The sequence below is a fragment of the Tachysurus vachellii genome, chromosome 7, assembly GCF_030014155.1.
Source record: "Tachysurus vachellii isolate PV-2020 chromosome 7, HZAU_Pvac_v1, whole genome shotgun sequence".
In the NCBI taxonomy this organism is placed as follows: Eukaryota; Metazoa; Chordata; class Actinopteri; order Siluriformes; family Bagridae; genus Tachysurus; species Tachysurus vachellii.
The window spans coordinates 27541102-27564172 of NC_083466.1; the positions used below are offsets into that span (position 1 = coordinate 27541102).

At 40.2% G+C, this 23071-nt stretch overlaps 1 protein-coding gene across 8 annotated transcripts in view; it reads right to left on the reverse strand.

Moving 5' to 3' along the window:
* Positions 1–18560, reverse strand: part of LOC132849067 (guanylate-binding protein 1-like) — a 44702-nt gene extending 26142 nt beyond the window's left edge. Inside the window, exons 1-12 of one of the 8 annotated variants that reach the window (XR_009648807.1) lie at positions 18302–18557; positions 11078–11282; positions 10197–10324; positions 9597–9706; positions 9235–9467; positions 8651–8893; positions 8391–8539; positions 8172–8303; positions 7319–7531; positions 7049–7151; positions 4721–6848; positions 2822–3822 (exon numbers count right to left, since the gene is read on the reverse strand). Coding sequence is in view for 5 of the 8 variants with exons in the window: in XM_060875251.1 (XP_060731234.1) it covers positions 6451–6848; positions 7049–7151; positions 7319–7531; positions 8172–8303; positions 8391–8539; positions 8651–8893; positions 9235–9467; positions 9597–9706; positions 10197–10324; positions 11078–11261 (1893 nt within the window). In the remaining 3 variants the exon portion in view is untranslated. Of the gene's footprint in view, positions 1–2821; positions 3823–3948; positions 6849–7048; positions 7152–7318; positions 7532–8171; positions 8304–8390; positions 8540–8650; positions 8894–9234; positions 9468–9596; positions 9707–10196; positions 10325–11077; positions 11283–18301 lie in introns of those variants that run through there. The other 7 variants (XR_009648806.1, XM_060875254.1, XR_009648808.1 and 4 more) reach the window with 7 other exon arrangements.
* Positions 18561–23071: the final 4511 nt, after the last annotated feature.

Sequence of the window (23071 nt, forward strand, 5' to 3'; positions counted from 1 at the left end):
GTGGTACTAGTAAAGTATTGCTCATACTAGCTAACTTAAATTAGACTCTAACTAGATGTTATATAACTAGAAACAAGTAATTATTTAATTACTTGCTTAATTACAGTTTGAAAACAACACATGTTACTTCCGCATTCTCAAATTACAATAGAGGTCTATAGCTGTATTGCAGCTGTTCTTTTCAGCGCCAGAGTCTACAGTAAGATCAAAACTGCTTTAGGTTAAATATAATAAGATAATCAATTCCTGCAAAATAACTCTGTTTTCTTTTTATTAAATATGTGGAGGATCATAAAACAGGCTGTTGATGATTGATTGAATTTCTTGTGCCTACTAGAGGCACAAATCTGTAATTAAGATTTTATTTGTTTATTTTTGAAAGTAAACCAATGGGAGTGGCTTCATGATGTAATTTAGGTGAAACGAAAGGTACAGTTTAAAGCTGTTTGGAATTAAAAATGCAGATCATTTCAGCTGAACACCACCAAAGAGCTCAACAACTCTGGGTAAATTCTAGTTACAGTTATTTTTTTAATGATTCTAAACATTTATGTTTATTATCACTATTATTTACTGTTTAGTTACTGAGTTTAATCAAGAGCCATCTCTCTCTCTCTCTCTCTCTCTCTCAAAGAATCTTGTTTACACAGCCACTGTGATTTTGCAATCAGTTTATACAGAGGAAATTCTGTTTAATTGAGATCAGTTTCATTTCTGAACTGTCTTCACTCTTCTCAAGAAATCAGCTAAAGTTAAAGTTAGTTAAGGAAAAAATGTTAGGGAAAGACTGAGAGCATGGAAGTCCTGTGGGGTTTCACTCTGTAATACATTTCAACCTGAAGTTAATATCTAAAAGCATAAACTGATTAATTCTGTGGAAAACCTGGAGATAAACCAGCATTACTCTGTCAGAAACATGGGAGACCGTTGGAGGTGTTCTGCAGAGACGACCGAATCTGTACAGTATATTTCAGTTCCACTCACAGACTGATGAGTCCTACAAAGCAAAAAAGTCAAGTTAAAAAGGTGAGATACATTTAGACATAGAAAAAAATCCATATAAATGTTTTTGGAATATTTAATGGATTGTATATATTTATAATAGACTCAGCTAGGAACAATGCCAGAAGAGGTTAAAGATGTTTAAAAGGACACTGAAAAAGTCAGAAACACCTCAGAATGCAAAAAAGTCTTCACCAGGTCCTATCAATAATCCAACTTCTTAATGGGCCAAAAAACAATATACTTCTTTTATTCAAAAGGACTGCACCAATAAACAGAGTGTGGAGCTGTTGAGGAGAGTTCTGTCTCAGCTTCTGGAGTCTCTCAACAAGGAGATAGGCCAGTTTGCTCACTTTGGTAAGAACATGTAACTTGGTTGTCATTAAGGTTATTTGTGATGGTCGTTTACTTTTAACTGTTATTTTAACTTAAACATTTCTTGAAGAACATTGCATACAAGGCCTACATTATTTTATTTTATTTTACAATGTCTAGCCAAATATCAGATGATATAAACATATAAAATGTGAAATGAAATGTGTTTATATCTGGCAAAACTGAAACACTGGTTTCCTTTGCTGTTCCTTATCAGAATAACTTTAAAGAATTTGCTATAGTTTTGTGTGAATGAAAAGATATATTTAAAAACTCTGATGGTCTTTATTCTTTTAAAGTCGCCATAAATAAAATTATTATGAATTTCACCACAGCTATTTTATTTTACTTTAATTTTACTTCTTTTTTATTACAGTGGTTCCAATAATGAATTTGAAAGAAACCTTAGCAAAAAGGAAAAAAACAATATGTCAAGTGAATCCTTGGCTTTTTCCATGTTGAATGAAATGTTGAATATCCAAAATAAAATAAAATAAAATAAAAATACCAACAATCAAATAATTCCAATTTCTGTTCAGATGCTCTTGACTCACACACTAATGCATATAATCATTTTAGTTTTTCTTTTCAAACCCTTGTTCACCCTTTTTCATTAAAGGCCCACCCACTGTGCAAGTTCTGGCCTCACCACTGGTTAAAATAATTATTTATTCCTAATTTGATTTGATTTTCAAATAATAATTTATGAAATCTAATTTGATTTACAAAGTTATTACTCTTTTCCAAACAGATCTGAAAAGAATTCAGCAATATGCAGGCGTGTGAGATGGGATGGGAAACAAGTAAGACATGGAGACTTGCGACAGAATCTCCTTCATAACCCAGAGAGGTTTGATTATTGTGCCTGTGTGCTGGGAAAGGAAGGATTCTCCTCAGGGAGATTTTACTATGAGGTGCAGGTCAGAGAAAAGACTAAGTGGGATTTAGGAGTGGCCCAAGAGTCACTTGAAAATAATAACCAGCTCTAAGAATGGATACTGGACGGTTTGGCTGAGAAACAGGATTAAATATGAGGCTTGTGATTCTCCTCCTGTTCCCCTCTCCTTGAAACAGGCTCCCCAGAAGGTGGGAGTGTTTGTGGATTATAAAGCAGGTCTAGTCTCCTTCTATGATGTTGATGCCAAGTCTCTTATCTACTCTTTCACTGGTCAGACTTTCACTGAGAAACTTTATCCATTCTTCAATCCTTCACGCAATTATCATGGTAAAAACTCAGCACCACTGATCATCATGCCTCTTACACAATTGACTTGAGCTGTTTACTTCAGCATTGCCCCAAACAATACACCCTGGTATCAGAGAAGTTTTACTGAGATTTGGGACATGCTATTTTATTTTACATGTTTATTTTATCAAATTGTGATGAAAGAATAAAAATATTTTTTAACAAATAAATGCTTATCTGTTATCTCTTCTATTTCAAAATTCATAGTCTATAGTAAGCTAATATAATCTTGGCAAACCAATACTTTGTCTGTCTAAATTAATCTGTCTAAACTAAAACAATAGTAAAAGCTTCCTGCCAATAGCATACCTTTTTCTTAGGTTTACCTGTATATCATTTTCTTGACTTAACAACACATGCTCCATCATGAGTGTATAAGATTTCTGGTCATCAACTTGTCCAAGCACTTAATATGTTTGGGCTCCTAACAGTCCTCATCAATGATTCCAATGTTGCCTCAACCATTGTTTTTACATGCCTGAGTTCATATCAAGTTCAAGTTCAAGTTTCTTTATTTTTCATTTCGCTACATGTTGAGACATGCAGTGGAACGAGATGTCGTGTCTCATAGGTCAAACGGTGCCACGTCCATACAGACATTAAACATCAAAAAACAACACAAAGCACAAAACAAAGTAAATACAATTAAATACACAAAAAAATACACTCAAGCAATAAATATAAGTATGAAGAGTCTACAATGCTTCCTTGATATTGTACACGTGCAACAGGAGGCATTCAAAGTCAGCAGCCGGTAGCCATGAGCATGTAAACATTTAAATTTGATGTGCCAGTGTGCTAATGCTGAGGTGAGTGTGACTGGTGGCAGTAGGGGGTTCACGTCACAGGAGGCCTGTGTATTTTCAGGGGTGGCAGTGGAGGTTCTGGAGTTCAGGGCTCTCACAGCTTGGGGGAAGAAACTGTTCCGCAGAATAGCAGAGCGGGCTCTGATGCTCCTGTACCTTCTTCCTGATGGTAGGAGCTGAAAGATGTTTTAGGAGGGATGGGTGGGGTCCCCCGCCCTGCTGTTGGCCCTGCTGAGGCATTGCTTCATGAAGATGTCCTCAATCGAGGGGAGAGGGGCGCCGATGATATTTGCGGCTACATTCACTATCCTCTGAAGGTTCTTGCGGTCAGCTGCACTGCAGTTCCCGGGCCATACAGTGATGCAGTTCATCAACACACTCTCAATGGTTCCTCTGTAAAAGGTGGTGAGGATGAGATTATATATATATATATATATATATATATATATATATATATATATATATATATATATATATATATATATATATGTAAAGAAATATCACAACACAATTTTCCTTTCTTCCTTCCTTTCTTCCTTTTTAGCAAAAGAACTCTTCTGCTTCTCTTACAGTAACATGTGAGATCGTATTAACAATGGTATCCACACAGTGACACCTAGGGGCCATTCCAGGATTTTTACCATTACATTAATTGCATAAACAGGGTTATACCTGTTTATAACTATGTGTCTATTACCACACTACTTTTACATATCTGTACAATGTGTCTCAAGAAGACTCAAACCTAATGAAAAATCTTCATTGTGTATGTTCTTGCTCTTCATGCTGTAGAGGAGCTACACAGGTGACAAAGTGACCAATGTTGATTATGAAGTTGCTGCATCTCCAGTCAAGTACCAAGCATCACCACAGCATAAGTCACAGGCCTTAGACATCATCACACCACTAGTCTGCTAGAACTTTAATATAAATAAGTCTGACATCATTACAAATGTATCCTCAACCTCAATACATAATGAATTCATTCAAAAACATATAAAAACAAACTTTACAAACAAAATAAATATAGAATTAAAAGGACTATTTATGCATTGCATTAAAATTCAAATAAATAAAAACAGTACTGCTGATGCGCTAGCATATTAGCTTACCAAAATATTTATGCATTGCTAGTCAGATCAATTATTGGGGTATATGTTGTGCAAAGTATTAGTCTTAACAGATCAGTTTTAATGTGTTACATGAAAAAAACTGCCAAGTTGGTATCTGTGTCCACTAAAATAGAAATAGTATAACAGAACAGAGGAAGTGGTAAAACTTTAACACACACCTCTGCTCACTCTGCCAGTCAGTCATCAGAGAGACAGGATGGAGCTCAGTTCACTTCCTGTGATGCTCTGTGAGTAAATGTTCTCTTTGTGTCTTCAATAGAGTGAGTGGTGGGGTATAAAGTTGTTCATCTGCAGTCTGAATGTCCTGAGTGATGATCTTATTGTGTGATTCGGACATTGTGTGTACTTCATCATGACTGTTCAGGTGGATCACTGTCTCCATATCTGTTATGAGAAGGGTTTAGTTTGATGTGTAAATACTCTCAGTAACTATGATAGTTCAACAGGTAAGAGTACAAGTAGAGCAAGGTTAAAACACAGGGTTTAAATCATCTAATGAGTGTAAATGACTCAGTAATGTTGGAATCTGTACCTTATCTTATTTGTCCTGCTTTCATCTGCTGCTCTGTGACAAATTCTCATGATCATTTGATCTGCTAAAAGAAAATAGTTGCATTTGTACTTTGATAAGTGGAAGTTATTGTTGTGACTGAAATGTCTTTAGCTGCTGTGTTGAGCTTCTGCTGGTGTTTCCGGTACACAGAAAAGTTTTAACAAAACCATGTTAACATTAACTAGACATACTGATAAAATGCCTTACAACCTACATTTTCATTTTTGTTACTATTATGGTTATATAATTTACTTATGAGTGTTAAAAACAACTATGCAGGAAAAAAACACATATAATTAGCCTTTGATACACAGAGGGCAGTGACGATGTTAAAGGCCTATGAGCAGAGACAAGTTGGCAATTGTGGTTTAGCAAAGTTTTCAGCAGAAGGAGGTGTGAAAATGATGTGTGAGGGAGATAACTGACTTTTAAAAAAATGACCTTAAGTATTGTGGGGAAACATAATTCCACTTATAAGTATTGTACACAAAGTTCATCAAAAAATGTAACCATATGAGAACAAGAGAAGAATTGAAGCCAGGGTCTGTGCAGAAGAGACTCCTGGGTACTAGAGTGTGTTCAGGAAAGACAAAGTATATATTCATTATGTTCTTGCCCAGTCTTTTTGAGTGCAATAATTTTTTTTTTAATTGAGAGCTACACTTGGGCTTCCTGAAGAAATAATATTGCATCATGCATAACATGCAGCATGCTCTCTTCCACAATGAAGTGCAAATTTTTGTAGAATCAAAAACATCTCATTAGCCTTGCACACACAGGTAAGTTACAGTGGCCTGAAAGCAGAGACAAGCTGTCAGTTGTGGTTTTGCTTCATTCATTCATTATTTCATTCATTTTCTACTGCTTATCCGAACTACCTCGGGTCACGGGGCGCCTGTGCCTATCTCAGGCGTCATCGGGCATCAAGGCAGGATACACCCTGGACGAAGTGCCAACCCATCACAGGGCGCACACACACACATACACACTCTCATTCACTCACGCAATCACACACTACGGACAATTTTCCAGAGATGCCAATTAACCTACCATGCATGTCTTTGGACCGGGGAGGAAACCCCCGAGGTGAGAACATGCAAGAAACCCCCGAGGGAGAACATGCAAACTCCACACACACACAAGGCGGAAGCGGGAATCGAACCCCCAACCCTCGAGGTGTGAGGCGAACGTGCTAACCACTAAGCCACCGTGTCCCTGAATATATATCAGTACATACTGTATAACATTATTTCCCAATTTATTACAATAGGTAATTGTTGCCTAATTTTAGTTAGTGTTCTAACTGATAACAGTCTAATGACAGTCCTGATTTTCTTATATCATGGGTAATCCTTGCTTCATTGCTCTATACTGGAGATACATGAACACCACTTCTTTAGCAACATCCATACCAGGCATAAAATAATCCTTATAAAAACTCTGAGACAGTTTATCTTTTTCTTCTTTAAGGTGCTCAATCTCCAGGGTCATTATCTGGGCTCTCTCATCAAATCCTTTCTGAATGAGTTCTTTATGTTCGGTCAGTTTGCTTTCTAGTGCTTGGTCTAGCTCCTGCTGTTGCTCCTGCTTCTCCTCCTCAAACTTCTTCTCCAGCTGCTGTAGTCGTTGTTGATGGCTCTCTTTTAACTCCTGCATCAGTCGCTCTGTCTCCATCTTTTGCTCTTGTTCTACTTTACACTGCTGCTGTAACAGAGCTGCTTGTTCTTTTTCCTCTGTGAATTACCAGGGGTCAAAAGGTGAAAAGGACAGAGTAAGGAAGTGAAAGTCTACAGTGTTCCCATAAAGTAATAGAAAAAATATGTTGTGTAGTATAGAATTTTGGTTAGGAACTTCTCCAAAGATATTATTATCCTATAACAGTCACACTTTTTATGCAATCACACTATCAGTGATATAGTTATGCCCAGCTTACCTTGAATCTTTTTCTGAGCTTCGGTCAGTTGTTCATCAGTCTGAAGAATTAAATTTGCCTCGAAATTTTTCTCATTTAGAAACTTCTGCAACACATCCTCAGCCTTCACACACAAAACACATACATGGCCATATAGTGATAAAGGCCTGTTTTAGTAAAGAAACTTCAAAACCAACTTTTTTTATTTTTGTCTTAGCTAGCACAGTTGTGTGTGCCTCGAACACTGAAGGTCACATGCATACAGTATATCTGTAAGTCTGTGTTGCTTACCTGGATTCCCTTGTTTGGCTGGCTGTGGTACTGTATGATAATGTTGTCTCTGTATGTGCAGTAGAGTTTATATCCTCCAGGCTTTGCAAAGACTCCATTCTGCAAATGCTCTCTCATCTCGCTGTATAGATCATGCAGAATCTGCTGGCACTTCTGTTCTGATGCTTCTAAGTTCTGAACACTTAGTTCAGCATAGTGCTTCTCTACTGCCTCCTGAAAATACAATAATTACCAACACATTCAGAAAAGCACCAAAACAAAACTCATGCATATACTGTACTGCACATATATTGTATATTGTGAAACATGTTATAGGATTGTGGTTTATATATATACTGTATAACAAATGTGTGTCTCTAAGTTCCCTGTTTGTTGTCACCACAGCAGATCATCAGGTCCACATATTTTTCAAGTCCTTCCTCTTGTGACATTACAATTTTATCTAGGCTTGGGACAAGCACTAAGGGTTAACTTGAACAGGAATCAAATCCAGACTGCAGCAGTGAGAGAACAGGAGCCTGATGCTGGTCCACCAGAGGACATGAGAATATGTTTTTTAAATTAGTCAACTAGTAAAGGTAGCAGTGCTACTTTAGTAAGTTTTATTTGTATTGCAAGTAATGCTCCAGGTTGTTGTGGCCAGTGAAAAGTTACCTCTTAGTACTGTTCCCAAACCTGGATTAAATTGAAGGGTTGAGTCAGGAAGGGCATCTGGTATAAAGCCTGCAAATATGTGGATTTTGATCTACTTCTCCTCCTGTTTCTGGAATGTAGGAGGAAACTGTACTAACCCAAGCACTGAAACTGTGTGTGCATGAGTGTGTGTGTGTGTGTGTGTGCATCCAAAACTCACCATGTGTTTCTTAAAGTATTCCCTTTCTTCATCTTTAAAGGAATGCTTCAAAAACTCAGTGGTGGCCATATAGCTGATTCTCTTATGTTCAGCAGAAATTTCACTCAAACTGACAGGAAATCTCTTCTTTACCTGAATTAACATTTGAATTAAGATTAGAATTTGTGTGTGTGTGTGTGTGTGTGTGTGTGTGTGTGTGTGTGTGTGTGTGTGTGTTACCTGTTCCATCTCACTCTGGTACAGCTTCAGCCCCTCTTGCACGGCTGCCTCATTTTCAATCCTTGCCATGGCAACCACAGCATTCTCCAGACAAGGGACTTTCCCACTAGAGATCGTCTCCACATAGGTCTGCACTAGGTGACCGAACCCTGTCAACACAAACACACACAGTCACCACCTCTATATGTATTGGAACATCATTTATTGGAACTGTTTTTACAGATAAATAATATTCAGGGAAGAAAAGAATTAGTGCTCACTTCTGCCTGTGATTTTGTATACTCCTTTAACTGTTTTAACTTTGCTTGTTGCAAAGACATAGTCACAGAATTCCTGTGTAACATGCAGAAATTTCGGAAATATTTCTCTTTCATCCAGGTTCTCTAGCTGAACCATTTTGTCCTGGGAGGCAGGAAACGGGAATACAAAGCACTTACGAGTTGGAAAATAGTTTCGAATACACTGCCTTGGAAGGTTGTAGTTAGTGTCCTTCTTACTAAAACCTGTAATGCAGAAAATAAAATGTTCACATTAACACCTGCACCAAATAAACATTGACATCCAAAGTGAAGCTTACATTAAATTAAACTTGTCCACTTTATTAGGAATCTAATAAATCTGAGGTTATCATGGACACAGACTGTTTTCTGTGTACTACTCTTCTAAATAGTGACTATATATGTCTCGCTATATCCTTCCTGGCATCTCAAAACAAATTTCCTCTGACCTTTCTAATCAACAAGGAAACAACATCAGTTTCAAAGGTATGTGTATATAGTGTATGTATGACTGTCTACAGAATTTACAGGATCTACAGGATCTCAGTCAAAAATTTTAGTAATACCTTTTTTTAGCTGCAGGGCAAAATTCAGGTACTCATCCGGGGTGACAGAACCTTTTTTTTCAATCGCCAGCTCCAGTGAAAAATCACGCACTGTCCAAATAAACTTAGGAAAAAATTTCACAAACTGAGATTGTTCCTCCTCTTCTTCCTCCTCCTCCTCCTCCTCCTCAGCCTCAGTTGCTGTGGATTCAGGTGATTTGATCTTAATCTGCTCTGCAATCTCAGTGACATAGCTGTAGCATGTTAAGGAATCATGACTTAATGAGAACATATCTGTCTTTAGTGATGACTAAATATGACTATGTCTATATACTGTATGTTTGTGTAGTTTTACAAAAGACAGATTTTACAAGGAAGGATACTGTAGTTTTTCTACTGCTGTGTTGTCGATAGTTCCACGGCTGTTGTAGACCAGAGTGCTACTGAGAAGAACAGCCAGGCAGAAGATCCAGGCATCATTTGTAGAGTCTCCCTAAAACAACACAGATTTATGAACTTCAGTATTGTTTAATTAGTGAATTACACAATATCATATGCCTATATCTATGCCTGTGCACATCAGTGAGACTTATCTACTTGGAACAAATTAAAATAGACATAAGACTACAAACTTTACTGCTATCTTCAATTTTCTTTTATTCACTGGGAATGCAAATGTTCACAAATTACATGCACAAACCTAATTTTAATTATTTTACTACTGCCATAAATTCTTTTGGTTTAGTGTTATATAACTTTTATTGTTTGCTTGATTTTACGACCGATGTAATTTCAGTGTTTTGTTTGTAGCTCATTCTAGATAAGAGATTTTGCCATTATTTAATGCTTTTTAAATACAAGACTAGTGCAGATTTTAATGCTAAATGTATTGGGTTGTCTTGTAACTAGGTAAAGATGCAAACCTATAATGTGAATAATTACATTGTACTGTATAGCTGTAGCTATAGAGATGGTATTATCACCTTGTCAACATCCCCCAGTCCTTCAGTATCAAGAAGCACCAGAGTATGTCCAGTTTTGTTGGGATGTGGTACACACCACATCCAAATACCTTTAGTCTTCGACTCAATGGTGCTACCCAGAGCAAAGCCTGAAAACATCCACAGTAGTCATCAATGATTAGTATATACAGTATAACCAGTAGTTTCTCTTGTGGCAAATTTAAAACAATATTACTGTACATGGGCTTTTGTAAATTTTTTTGCAAAATTGCCCAAATCAAGTGTTTACTGTCTGTGAAATTAGCTGGTCCTAAAAGACAATAAATTAATTCTAGGATCGTTTGATCATACTATGCTCTTCCCAGGGCAATGTTGCTGTTGAAGTACTGCTTTCTTATTATTTATTGTAAGAACAACAACAGTACTTATTTACTTTGCTGCATTAATTCATATTATTTGACAGGTGATCATGATTAACTGACAGTGACCTGGGAAGCGTCCATGGAAAAAGCATACGAAAAGAAGCATTTCAAGTACCACGATGCAAGAGCCAATAGAGGTTGCCTACTGGGGTTTGCAGGCCACCCTTAAAAGGTACTTTGCAAGTAAAAGTCTTAATCAAGCTAGCCTTTATTAGCTTGGAAAAAAATCAAGGCTCTCTATAAACTCTATTACTGGGGCCTGTTGGATACAACTGCTGGAATGCAGGGTAAGAACTGATCATCCCTGACTGTGTACTCTGGATGCAGGTGTCTGATGTTGAAAGATGCAAAATACTCACAGACCCCAGGAAAATCACTGAGGATGCATATCAGCAAGCATCCGTAGGATATATTTGAGAAGTAAAAGGATAAAATCTAATCAGTATGTAAAAATTATAAAAAATGTAAAAAAAAACTCACCAGTTTGTTTTCCTGCCAGGCGATTCATGAGGTAAGACTTCCCTGTGCGATAGAGCCCCACCACAGCTACTACTACCACTGGCTGATTATTCTTGAGCAGGTACTCAATGGCTCGGTCACTCACACACAGTGAACCATTTACATTTTCCACCAAACAAATAGGCTGAGGCATTGGGCTGCACATGTCACTCTCCAACTCTGTAGTCTGTATGTTGAAAATAAAAATCTAAACTAAATAAAGAAAGCAGAGATGCTTTCTGATTCAATACAATAAAAATGAACTGGACAGCTTCTTTAGCACATAAACAACCATGCTAATATAATCAAAACCTAAAAAGGGATATAATATGGATGTGGTAGATTAGTGGTTAAGGTGTTGGACTACAGATAGGAAGGTTGTGAGACTTCAGGTTCACCAAGCTGCCACTTCAATGCCCCTGAGCAAGCGCCTAACCCTCAATTTCTCAGATTTATAATATGAGAAAAATGTATGGCATTCTGGATAAGGGTGTCTGCCAAATGCCAGAAATGTAAATAATGTAGTTTTATATGCGGTAATTTCCTCTGTTGGTTGTCATTCTCTTAAAACTTCTCTCTGAATTCTCACCAGTACAGAGCTGGTTATGTATTGAATGAAACCTTAGCCATGAATTTCATAAAGCCACAGGTACACTATACAGTATGGCCAAAAATGTGTGGACCCTGCTTACATCCATTATACTTTGTTATCAGCATTAAGAGAGAGAGTCGTGGGAGAACCCAAACGCAGGCCAATGTTCAAAAGAGAGCTTTAATGAGTTAAGGAGTTCATTGGAAAAGAATAGCAGGCAAAGGAGAACACTCAACCTCATGCACAGACAATTGTAAGAAGGTGACACATGAGCACAGGAGTACAGTTTCTGACACGGAACAAAAGTCATCCACTCACAGGAAATAATAGTAATCCAATCACAAGGGGAATAAATATAATAATCCACAAACGAAAAATAGAATCCAAACAGGGAGAAAATAAATAATCCACTGGAACGGAAGAGAGAAAAGTTTGTACAAAACGGAATCCTAAAAATAAACTCCAACCGGCAGGAAAACACCGGAGCACAAAAAAGGGGAAAAAGAAAATCCAACCTGGCAACCACACTCGGAGCCGACAGCAGCGAGAACACTGACAAACGTCAGACAGGAGGCAACAGGATGACTCACAGACCGCGACGTACTGAAGAGAGATCATCTGGCAACAGTCCAGCATGAACGGAGAGCTTAAATAGTGCTGCCGAGTATAAAAGTCTGGCGACTCGGGAATGATGTCACAAGTGCACGCCGCGAACGGGAACAACGAAGGAGTATGCTGACAGTACCCCTCCCTCCACGGGGCGTCTCACGACGTCCCACCTGGCTGGTCGGGGTGTTCACGGTGAAACTGGGAGATGAGGTCTGGATCCAAGATGTGGCGTGCCGGAGCCCAGGAGCGTTCCTCGGGGCCGTATCCCTCCCAGTCCACCAGGTACTGCAGCCCTCTCCCACGACGTCTGGAGAGCAGGAGCTGACGGACAGTAAAAGCAGGGCCCCCATCAATGACCCGGGCAGGAGGAGGGGGTCTGGCAGAGGGAACCAGCGCACAGGACTGGACAGGTTTCAGCCTGGAAACGTGGAAAGTCGGGTGGATGCGCTACACCCTGGGGAGCTTGAGCCGGACCGCAGCCGGGTTGATAACCTTGACAATGGGGAACGGGCCAATGAAACGGGGAGCCAGCTTCCTGCATGCCAGCTTCAAAGGGAGATCCTTGGTGGAAAGCCACACTCGTTGCCTGACACAGTAAGGAGGAGCAGGGCGGCGCCTGCGGTTGGCCCAGCGAGCGTAGCTCCGAGAAGATTTCAGCAAGGTGAGGCGAGCTCTCCTCCAGAGTCGACGACAGCGCCTCACGAGGGCCAAGGCTGAAGGAACCGAGGCTTCTAGCTCCTGAGTAGAGAACAATGGGGGTTGATAGCCATAGGCAGCCTGAAAAGGGGACAGACCCATGGCAGCAGAGGGCAGAGAATTATGGGCATACTCGACCCATACCAAGTTGGAGGCCCAGGACGAATGATCCTCAGCACAGAGGAGGCGGAGACCCGTCTCTATCTCCTGGTTGAGCCGTTCCGTGTGCCCATTGGACTGGGGATGAAACCCAGATGAGAGGCTAATGGAGATGCCCAGGAGCTGGCAAAATTCCTTCCAAAAATTTGAGGTAAACTGGGGTCCCCTGTCGGAGACTATATTCCGGGGAATGCCATGGAGTCTGAAAACGTGCTGAAGGAGAAGCAAAGCCGTTTCTTTGGCAGAAGGAAGCTTGGTCAGGGGAACAAAATGCACAAGCTTAGAGAAGCGATCGACCAAAGTGAAAATAGTGGAGTAGCCATCGGAAAGAGGGAGGCTGGAGACAAAATCCAGCGAAATATGTGACCAAGGTCTGCAAGGGATCGGCAGAGGCCGAAGGAGACCGGATGGGAGAGATCGGGAACACTTGTGTTGCGCACATACTGGACAGGCCGCGAGAAAGTCCCGAGCGTCACATCTGAGTGAGGGCCACCAGAAACGTCGTTGGAGAACAGACAGGGTCCGAGGGAAACCGGGGTGACAGAAGAGCCGGGAATTGTGACACCACTGGAGAACTTGGGACCGGAGATGATCAGGAACAAAGAGTTTGCCCTCCGGACAGTCCGTAGGAACCGGCAGGTTAGGCATGGCTTGATGAACTCTTCTCTCGATCACTAGTCGAAGTGCCCGAATAGCAATGGGGTGAGGAAGAATGTGTTCAGCGGTAGACTCGACGGGATTGGGGGAGAACTGACGAGAGAGAGCATCTGGCTTCCCGTTCTTCGTTCCCGGCCGATAGGACAGCGTGAAGTTAAACCTTCCAAAGAAGAGTGCCCAATGAGCCTGTCGAGCCATTTATGGTCCGTCCAGACCAGAAATGGTTGTTCAGCACCCTCCAACCAGTGACGCCATTTCTCCAGGGCGAGTTTGACTGCCAGTAACTCACGTTTGCCAATAGTGTAGTTCCGTTCAGACGAGGAGAGACGACAGGAAAAGAAGGCACACGGGTGAAGTTTATTGTCCTTGGTGTCCCTTTGAGACAAAACGGCCCCAACACCGGTATCTGACGCATCAACCTCCACTACAAATTGTCGAGTGGAATCCGGCAAAGTGAGGATGGGGCTGAGGTGATAAGCTGCTTCAGCTTCTTGAAGGCTTGTTCAGCCTGAGGTACCCAAGAGTAGTGTTGACGGGGGGAGGTTAGCTGGTGCAAGGGTGCAGCGACAGAGCTGTAGCCCCGGATGAATCGCCGATAAAAATTGGCAAATCCCAAGAACTGCTGAAGCTGCCTATGTGTCTCAGGGCGGGGCCAATCTCTAACAGCCTTGATTCTGTCGGGATCCATCCGTACACTTCCTGCTGACAGAATGAAGCCCAAGAAAGTGGTCCTCGTGACATGGAACTCACATTTCTCTGCCTTTACATATAATTGGTTCTGAAAAAGCCTCTGGAGAACAGTACGGAAATGACGGGTGTGTTCCTCGGGTGTGCGGGAGAAGATGAGGATGTCGTCCAGGTAAACAAACACGAACAGATTTAACATATCCCATAAAACGTCATTTACCAGCGCCTGGAACACTGCTGGGGCATTAGTGAGACCGAATGGCATCACCAGATACTCGTAATGACCAGTGGGGGTGTCGAATGCGGTCTTCCATTCGTCACCCTCCCGAATACGAACTAGGTGATAGGCGTTCCGAAGGTCCAGCTTAGTGAAAATGGTGGCTCCTTGGAGGAGCTCAAAAGCAGAGGCCATGAGTGGCAGAGGGTAGCGATTCTTAACGGTGACGGCATTAAGACCCCGATAGTCTATACAGGGCCATAGTGTGCCATCCTTCTTTTCCACAAAGAAAAATTCAGCACCGGCTGGGGATGACGATGGGCGGATAATACCTGACTCCACGGACTCTTGTATATACTGGGTCATGGCCTCCCTTTCAGGCTTGGATAGGTGGTACAAGCGGCCCCGTGGGGAAACAGTGCCTGGCAGGAGGTCGATGGCACAGTCGTAAGGTCTATGAGGTGGCAGGGAAGTGGCACGAGCTCTACTGAACACTTGGCCCAGATCATGGTATTCAGCCGGCACCAGAGAGAGGTCGGATGGCAGGTCCTCCTTGACTAATAACGGGCAGAGTGTCAAGGTGGTCAGGCAGTGAGCCTGGCAGTAGATTCCCCAACCACGGACCCAGCCGCTGGTTCAATCCAGATAAGGGTTATGCTTCTGAAGCCAAGGCAATCCGAACATGACTGGAGCATGGGGTGAGGGGATGACTATGAAGGAGATCCACTCCGTGTGTTCATCGGCAATGGAAACCAACAGAGATTTGGTACGGTAGCAAGCTCGGTGGAGGATATGCCCATCCAGGGCCCACACCTGGAGAATGGTGGGTAGTGGTTCGGTCTCGATCCCCAGTTGATGCACTAACTCCTCATCAAGGAACTCCGCGTCAGCTCCAGAGTCGACGAAAACTGCAAGATCGTGTCCTTGGCTCCCGATCTGCAAACGTGCTTTGAGAAGTGGCTTGGGGGAGGCTAAGCACCAGAGGCTCACCACGGGCTCCTCCTTCAAAGGTGAGCCCGGTCTTTTGCTGGACATGCGAATGCAAAGTGTCCTGCCTTACCACAGTACAGACAGAGGTCGTGGGCCCGACGTCGCTCCTTCTCTGCTGAGGACAGGAGACGGCGTCCTATCTCCATGGGCTGAGGAGATGGCGGCGAGCAGGATGCTCCCTGGGAGGCAGGTATGATCTGCCAGGTTCTGAACGAGGCTTGGCGTACGAGGTTCTGGGAGGCCAGGAACGAGTTGGGTGTGCCTCCTCTCTTCGTTCCTGGATTCGGCGATCAATCCTGGTTGGTAGACCGACCAGGTCATCAAGCTCGTCGGGAAGTTCTCGGGCCGCGAGTTCATCCTTAACCTGGGTAGCTAGGCCACGGTAGAAAGCATCGTAGAGAGCTGTTGGGTTCCACCCACTGTCCCCAGCTGCCATATGGAAATCCACAGCATACTCCGCCACAGAGCGAGTCCCCTGAGATGATTCGAACAGGGCTCGAGTGGCGTCCAGCTTGTGTAGCGTGGAGTCAAAAACCTTGCGCAGTTCTGCCGAAAAGGCATCAAATGAAGAACAGATGAAAGTCTGACGTTCCCACTCTGCTGTAGCCCAGATCTTGGCCTTGCCAGATAACAAGGAGATGACGTACGCTACCTTAGACCGATCCGAAGGGAAGGAGGAGGGTTGGAGCTCAAAAATCACTGAGCACTGCATCAGGAACGTGCGGCAAAGTCCCGCCTCTCCAGAGAAGCGCTCGGGGTGAGGCAGATGTGGCTCCCGCATGGGGTTTTGGTTTTGCTCCGCCATGGGTAGGGGGGGCTGGGCCAGTGGCCTCAGAAATGGTGAGGAGGCCTGTGCCGTGGTGAGCATGCTCATGCACTGAATGATTTCATTAGTGGACGTGGCTATCTCCTTGAGTTGACATTCGTGAGCAGCGGAGGATTTGGACAAGGAGTCGAGCTGTGACTGTAACTCCTGAGATCCTGCTGGGTTCATTGTTGGCCAGATGATACTATCAGCATTAAGAGAGAGAGTCGGGGGGGGGGGGACCCAAACGCAGGCCAATGTTCAAAAGAGGGCTTAATGAGTTAAGGAGTTCAGTGGAAAAGAATAGCAGGCAAAGGAGAACACTCAACCTCATGCACAGACAATCGTAAGAAGGTGACACATGAGCACAGGTGCAGGAACTAGTCTGTGGGAGTACAGTTTCTGACACGGAACAAAAGTCATCCACTCACAGGAAATAATAGTAATCCAATCACAAGGGGAAAAAATATAATAATCCACAAACGAAAAATAGAATCCAAACAGGGAGAAAATAAATAATCCACTGGAACGGAAGAGAGAAAAGTTCGTACAAAACGGAATCCTAAAAATAAACTCCAACCGGCAGGAAAACACCGGAGCACAAAAAAGGGGAAAAAGAAAATCCAACCTGGCAACCACACTCGGAGCCGACAGCAGCGAGAACACTGGCAAACCTCAGACAGGAGGCAACAGGATGACTAACAGACCGCAACGTAAAGAAGAGAGATCATCTGGCAACAGTCCATCATGAACGGCCCGCTTAAATAGTGCTGCTGAGTATAAAAGTCTGGCGACTAGGGAATGACGTCACAAGTGCGCGCCGCGAACGTGAACAACGAAGGAGTATGCTGACATTTGTTGAACATACCATTTCAAAACATTTTGAAATGGTATGTTAAACATTCAAATGATAAATGATAAACATTCAAAAAGTTGTTTCCTTCTTTGAGGGCTCTGTGCAGGTCAGATTAGTTCTTCCTCATACTTGGAAAGCCATGTCTTAACAGATCTTGTTTTGTGCACTGGGGTACTATTAGGTTCAGGCAAATTAATGAGAGGGCATTATACTGGTTCATGCCCCTTAAGTCCAGTGAATTAAAATTGTAATGGTACAGCATACAAAGACATTATATTTTATGTGTATACAACAGATTTTGGAGGGTTCATGTGTTGGTGTTATGGTCAGGTCCAGAAACCTTTGGCCATATAATGTATGTATATAACTAATGTTTTATTATAATCCTTCGAAAAGCCAGGGAGGTTGCACTATAGCAAGGCAAACTTCTAAGTAATAGGAGGATACACTATCATGGTAGGGGCTGGTCTTTCACTGAGACAAATTTAAAAAATTTAAAAGACAAATGCATTGTTTAGTATGTTCAAAGTGTTGCTATCCGTGCATAAAAGCACAAAATGGTGGCCAGGTGAGTGTCGAACAAAAACCCTTCCGTGTTCCTTGTTATCTTCAATAGAAACTGGTTAATCTGGAATGTTCAATTGTGACATTCCATAACATTATTTTGTCCCAATATTTTTAAAGTACCAACAAAACAATTTTAAGTTTTCGTGTACCAATTGCTGCAAAAATAGATTAAATGAAATACGTTGAGTTTGAAAGGACTGATTAATCCAAATGTGAATGTTATTTTACTACTGATTCACATTATATGTCAAATATTTATTAACTGTTGATTTGGGTTATATGGGATCATTTACAGAGATTTCAAGACAAACAATAAAAGCATATTTAAAAGATCAATATAAACCATACATATAAACAAACCAAGCACTTACCTAATTCTATGACTGGCTTTTACGACGACACAAGACTAGTAGCTACACCAAAGTGACTCAGAGACAAAGCGATGAGCCTTTATAAGGAGCAGTGATCCACTTAAACCTATTATAATAACACAGGGCTTTCCGAGAAACCATGAGTTCAACACAGACCCAACACTAATTCCTTCCAGCTGAAGTCTTCAAATGACTGCTGATGAAAACCTGACCACAAAGATGAACGATGCAACAGTAGCTCAAAGATGGTGTGACATTCTCTAAGCAGCCCCATCCACCGCAGCCCGATGAGTCACATGCTGTCCTGCAGATCTGCAGGACAGCCTGTGATTTATGGCTCATTCATATACTACAGCTGTCTTGCTTGTATTACTTTGTATTAAATAGCATCTTCATGCAATGTCCCTGAAATGTGTTGTGGTTAGCGATATCAGTTATCTAAGGTTTCATCTTTCTTAATACCAGGGCAAAGAGCACCTAACGGTAAGATGATCTAAAGCACATGTCTCATGAACTTTTCTGTCAACTCTAGCTTGCTCAATTAGGGATAGATTTAAAATGTTATCATTTGTTTTTTTGAGGAAACATACTAAATAAAATCATTGTGTAATAAAGTGTGACATGGATTTGGATGGATGCTACACAGCCATAGGAGCAGTGATTGCATGAAGGTTTTGTTTAATTCATAAATCTTAATGTAAAACATAATATAAATGAAGCACTGTTAGTAAATATCCTAGTAAAAACATGGACTCATAATGATTACTTATGAACATGATCACAACACAGCTGTAATACACAGCTGAATAGTTTTGTTATACCTTTTTCCTAAATTTCATATTATTGGCCTGTTGTGGTTTCAGTGGGGTTTTTTTAAGTATACATAATGATATATAATTAAATTGAATAAAAATATATGTTAAAAATTTGTTTATGCTTTTCAGGAGTTCAGAAAATTGCTGATATAAGATTTGTTAGAAATTGAGCTGATCACAGCTGCTTTAAGTACACCTTTACAACTAGGCATGTGCTGCTGTAAATGTAAACACACTGAATAATGCAGATGTGTAAGTAGTAGTATTTTGAAACTTCTAGCAAGATAGTTAACAATGACATCAAATACAGCTCAACAATAACTACCAGGTTCTTAAATGCATAATTGCTGGATTTATTGGATAATATCCTGAGGCCAATCTACCTGTTGTAATACATCTATATATCTTTTTTTTTTTCAGTTTACACACATAATGTATTTTGAGTTTGTACTTTATGTATTAATAAAAACAAATAAAGGCTGTGTTTTAAAAATCAAAAGCAACCTGGGAAAGTATTTGGGTACTATATTAAAATATAATGTATTTATATAAAGAATCCTACTTTAAATGTTCCAAGGCAGCATTAACAGACTGTACGGCTTTCAGTGCCTCTACTGTGCTGTTTTCCTGGTTTCCACCCCAATCTTCAGTCTGCTTTGATATCAAGATTACAGCACTCTCTGTCAAAGTGTGCTTCAACTTCAGAGAATGAGACACAGCCAATGATACCACATGAGGGTCTATCACTGAATGCGAGACAGCTGTACTTGGCTCCCTCAAGCTCTGTTTCTGTGCATTGTTGCATTTCTGCTAACAAAGACAAAACATTTCAAAAACATTTTGAGATGTTGTTGTCATGGAAATTTTGAGGTACATATCCAGAGGCATTGTCCAATGAGTTTCAAAGCATTTGGCTGAATGTGAGCAGATAACTGATCGCTTGATAATTCAATACACTTGAGAATCCACCCTGTTGCTTTTGTCAGCATCAATAAATAGCAAGGAACCAGTTCTATTAGCATCCACACACGTACACGCAATTAGACGAGGTGGTATACTCTGGAGAAATTCTTTTACCTGGGATATTTTTTTCCTGAGGTCACCTTTCTTATTAAGAATTTAGAATTAGATTTTTCTTAGTGATGGTTTACTTCTCTGGCATTGAGATCACTTTGGTAATTTTTATTAAGTTACCAGCAAAACTAAATTTGAAGTATGTTCCAAATTATATATAGATCTGATTTGTCAGCATCATCAAATTACTTTTGGTTCATTTAAAATGGGTGGAGCACATATATTTACTCTCAAATAAAAGCCGAAAGCTTGCATTTTACATACTGTAGTTTATTTCTGATTCTCATGTTTCTATAGTGGATGGCTACCTTGAAACTGCACATGCAAAGATTGCCTGAATATATATAATATATAATAATATATTAGTGTGTTTGTGTGATCTAATAGATGTGCTTTGAATCTAATAAAATTAAACATTTAAACATGATTAATTAAGTATTAACACTTTGGCTAAGTGATGGGTGCTAAAGAAATTCTTAGGAACAGCTAAGCACAATAAGTATAACACATGAACCTGCTTGAGAGAGATTTTAATTAATTTTTTTAAAAATCAGACTTAAGTACAGTATATACTTTATTCTATCTATCTATCTATCTATCTATCTATCTATCTATCTATCTATCTATCTATCTATCAATCTAGAATGTGCGCTATATGGCTACTCTTAAAAAATAAATATTGCCTCTTTATAGTATCCACAGAAAATTATTTTTGTTTGTACTAATATGTCTAATCTAAAAAAGACCCTTTTTGCTCAGTTCAAATGCCTCTAGTGTTTTTTAAGTCTCTAATGATGGTGTTTTTAATTATTCTGCCAACTGTATTCCACTGTAATGCTCTTTATATTGTTATAAACTGAATGACAAATTTAGAAAAACTATTTTGCTTGAAAACCTATAGAAGGCCTTATAATGTTAGATTGTTCTTTTTTAAATTGTATTAAAACGATCCTTCATGTTCTTACGATATCTGAATATAGGAACCGCTAAGCACAACAAGTATGACACATGAATCTGACACATGAACATTCTGACATTTTCAACAATGAGCAAGAGCCATGCAGAGGTGTGTGGGCTCTACATTCTCTGTTGAATGACAACAGCAACTGCACATGACTTCCTTTAACATGTTATTCTCAATGGACAGATAAGACTGGTATCTAGTGAGACTTGCCATTTTTATGTGTCTTTAATGTGTCTCCACTGACCAGTTGTGATCACACTGCATATGAATCCAAATAGGGTTGCCAAATCTACCAGAATCATCTGATATTGGCAAATATTAAATACATAACAACATGACACTGATCTGAGTCACTGTGTACTGTTCACTGTTTAAACACAAGAAATGCTAATACCAAGACTAAATGTAAGGATGTTAAAGGCTATTATTTCTCATTATCACTCTCACTGTCTATAAATACATATATATGCATGTCAACCTAGTCTCCTGACTATAAACTCACACATAACACATAATTCATACTGAAAAATCCTCCTTTTTCCTGCTTTAAAAAATCTAAAGGATGTCTAAACAAGAACTACTGTGGATCTGATTAGATAGGGTGTGAGTGTGTGTGTGTCTGTGTGTCTGTGTGTGTGTGTGTGTGTGTGTGTGTGTGTGTGTATGTGTCCGTGACTGGGGAGATTATTACGTCTGGTAGATGAATCATCACTGTGAGGTATTTATAGCCACTCCTTAGGAAAGGAGGGGGACTGGAGGCAAGAGCTATACTAGTGAGTCAAACAGTGTCATCACATAGCTTCACACACATATAAATACATATAAACATACATAATACTGTATGATAAAGAGGTGGCATATGTAATATTATATTGTATTGTAAAACACAATAAGATGATCACATTTAAGATGATCACAAAATCCCTGCATATTATTGCATTATTTAAAAAAAATGACCTTGTCTTGGTTTATTGGTGATCTACTGTAGAGCAATTTAAACACACTCTCTGTGTAGTTATTGATTAGCAGTAGAATATGCTTTAGATTTTCTGTAATGGGACTCTAAGCTAAGCATACGTCATTAGTGTAATTATGGAATTTGGCATTTAAATGTTTCATGCTCACACTCCAAGAGAAATGAGAAACATTCTCTGCAGTGTATCATGTTGGTGGTAGCACACTCACAGATAATGTGGGTGAGTTTAATGAACAGAAAATCTCCCTCTGTGCAGTGCCAGGCTCACAAAGATCATTCTCATCTCTCTCTCCCAATACCCATAAGAAATAACCAGGATTCATTAAAAGGTGCTTAAAGTTTAAACTTAAACTTAAACTTAAGGTTTAAGGCAATACAGGACACACACACACACACACACACACAAACACACACACACACACACACACACACACACACACACTATAGGAGTTTAATTACTATGTAGTGTCAACTCTGTGTGGGAAAAATAAAGATGATGTTTTTCTGAGTGGGAGTTAACCTTGAAAAGATTTGCAAAATAAATCAGTTGTGCTTGCAAGAACTAAATGAACCTCACACTTATCATTCTAAGTAAGTATTCCATAATCTAAAATCTTATGTAATTTGAACTCCTGTTAAATTTGCAGGGTTTTGTGGTGTAAAAATGTAGAATCGAGATAAATCATGCCAGATCTTCCACCTTTAATGTAATTATACTGTAGCATTCAACAAAATACAAGTGCAAATCAAGATTTGAAACATTATACAGTACGGGAAAAAAATATGAAGGAAAAGCACATGCTGAATTAGCAATTTTATTTCACTCTTCCCTGCAAAATTCTCTAGATATCATGTGTACAACCCCTTTTAATTTATACCACAGGCTTCTGATTTACATCTAGGCACTTGTATCACACTGGCACATGACATTCCTGATTTTC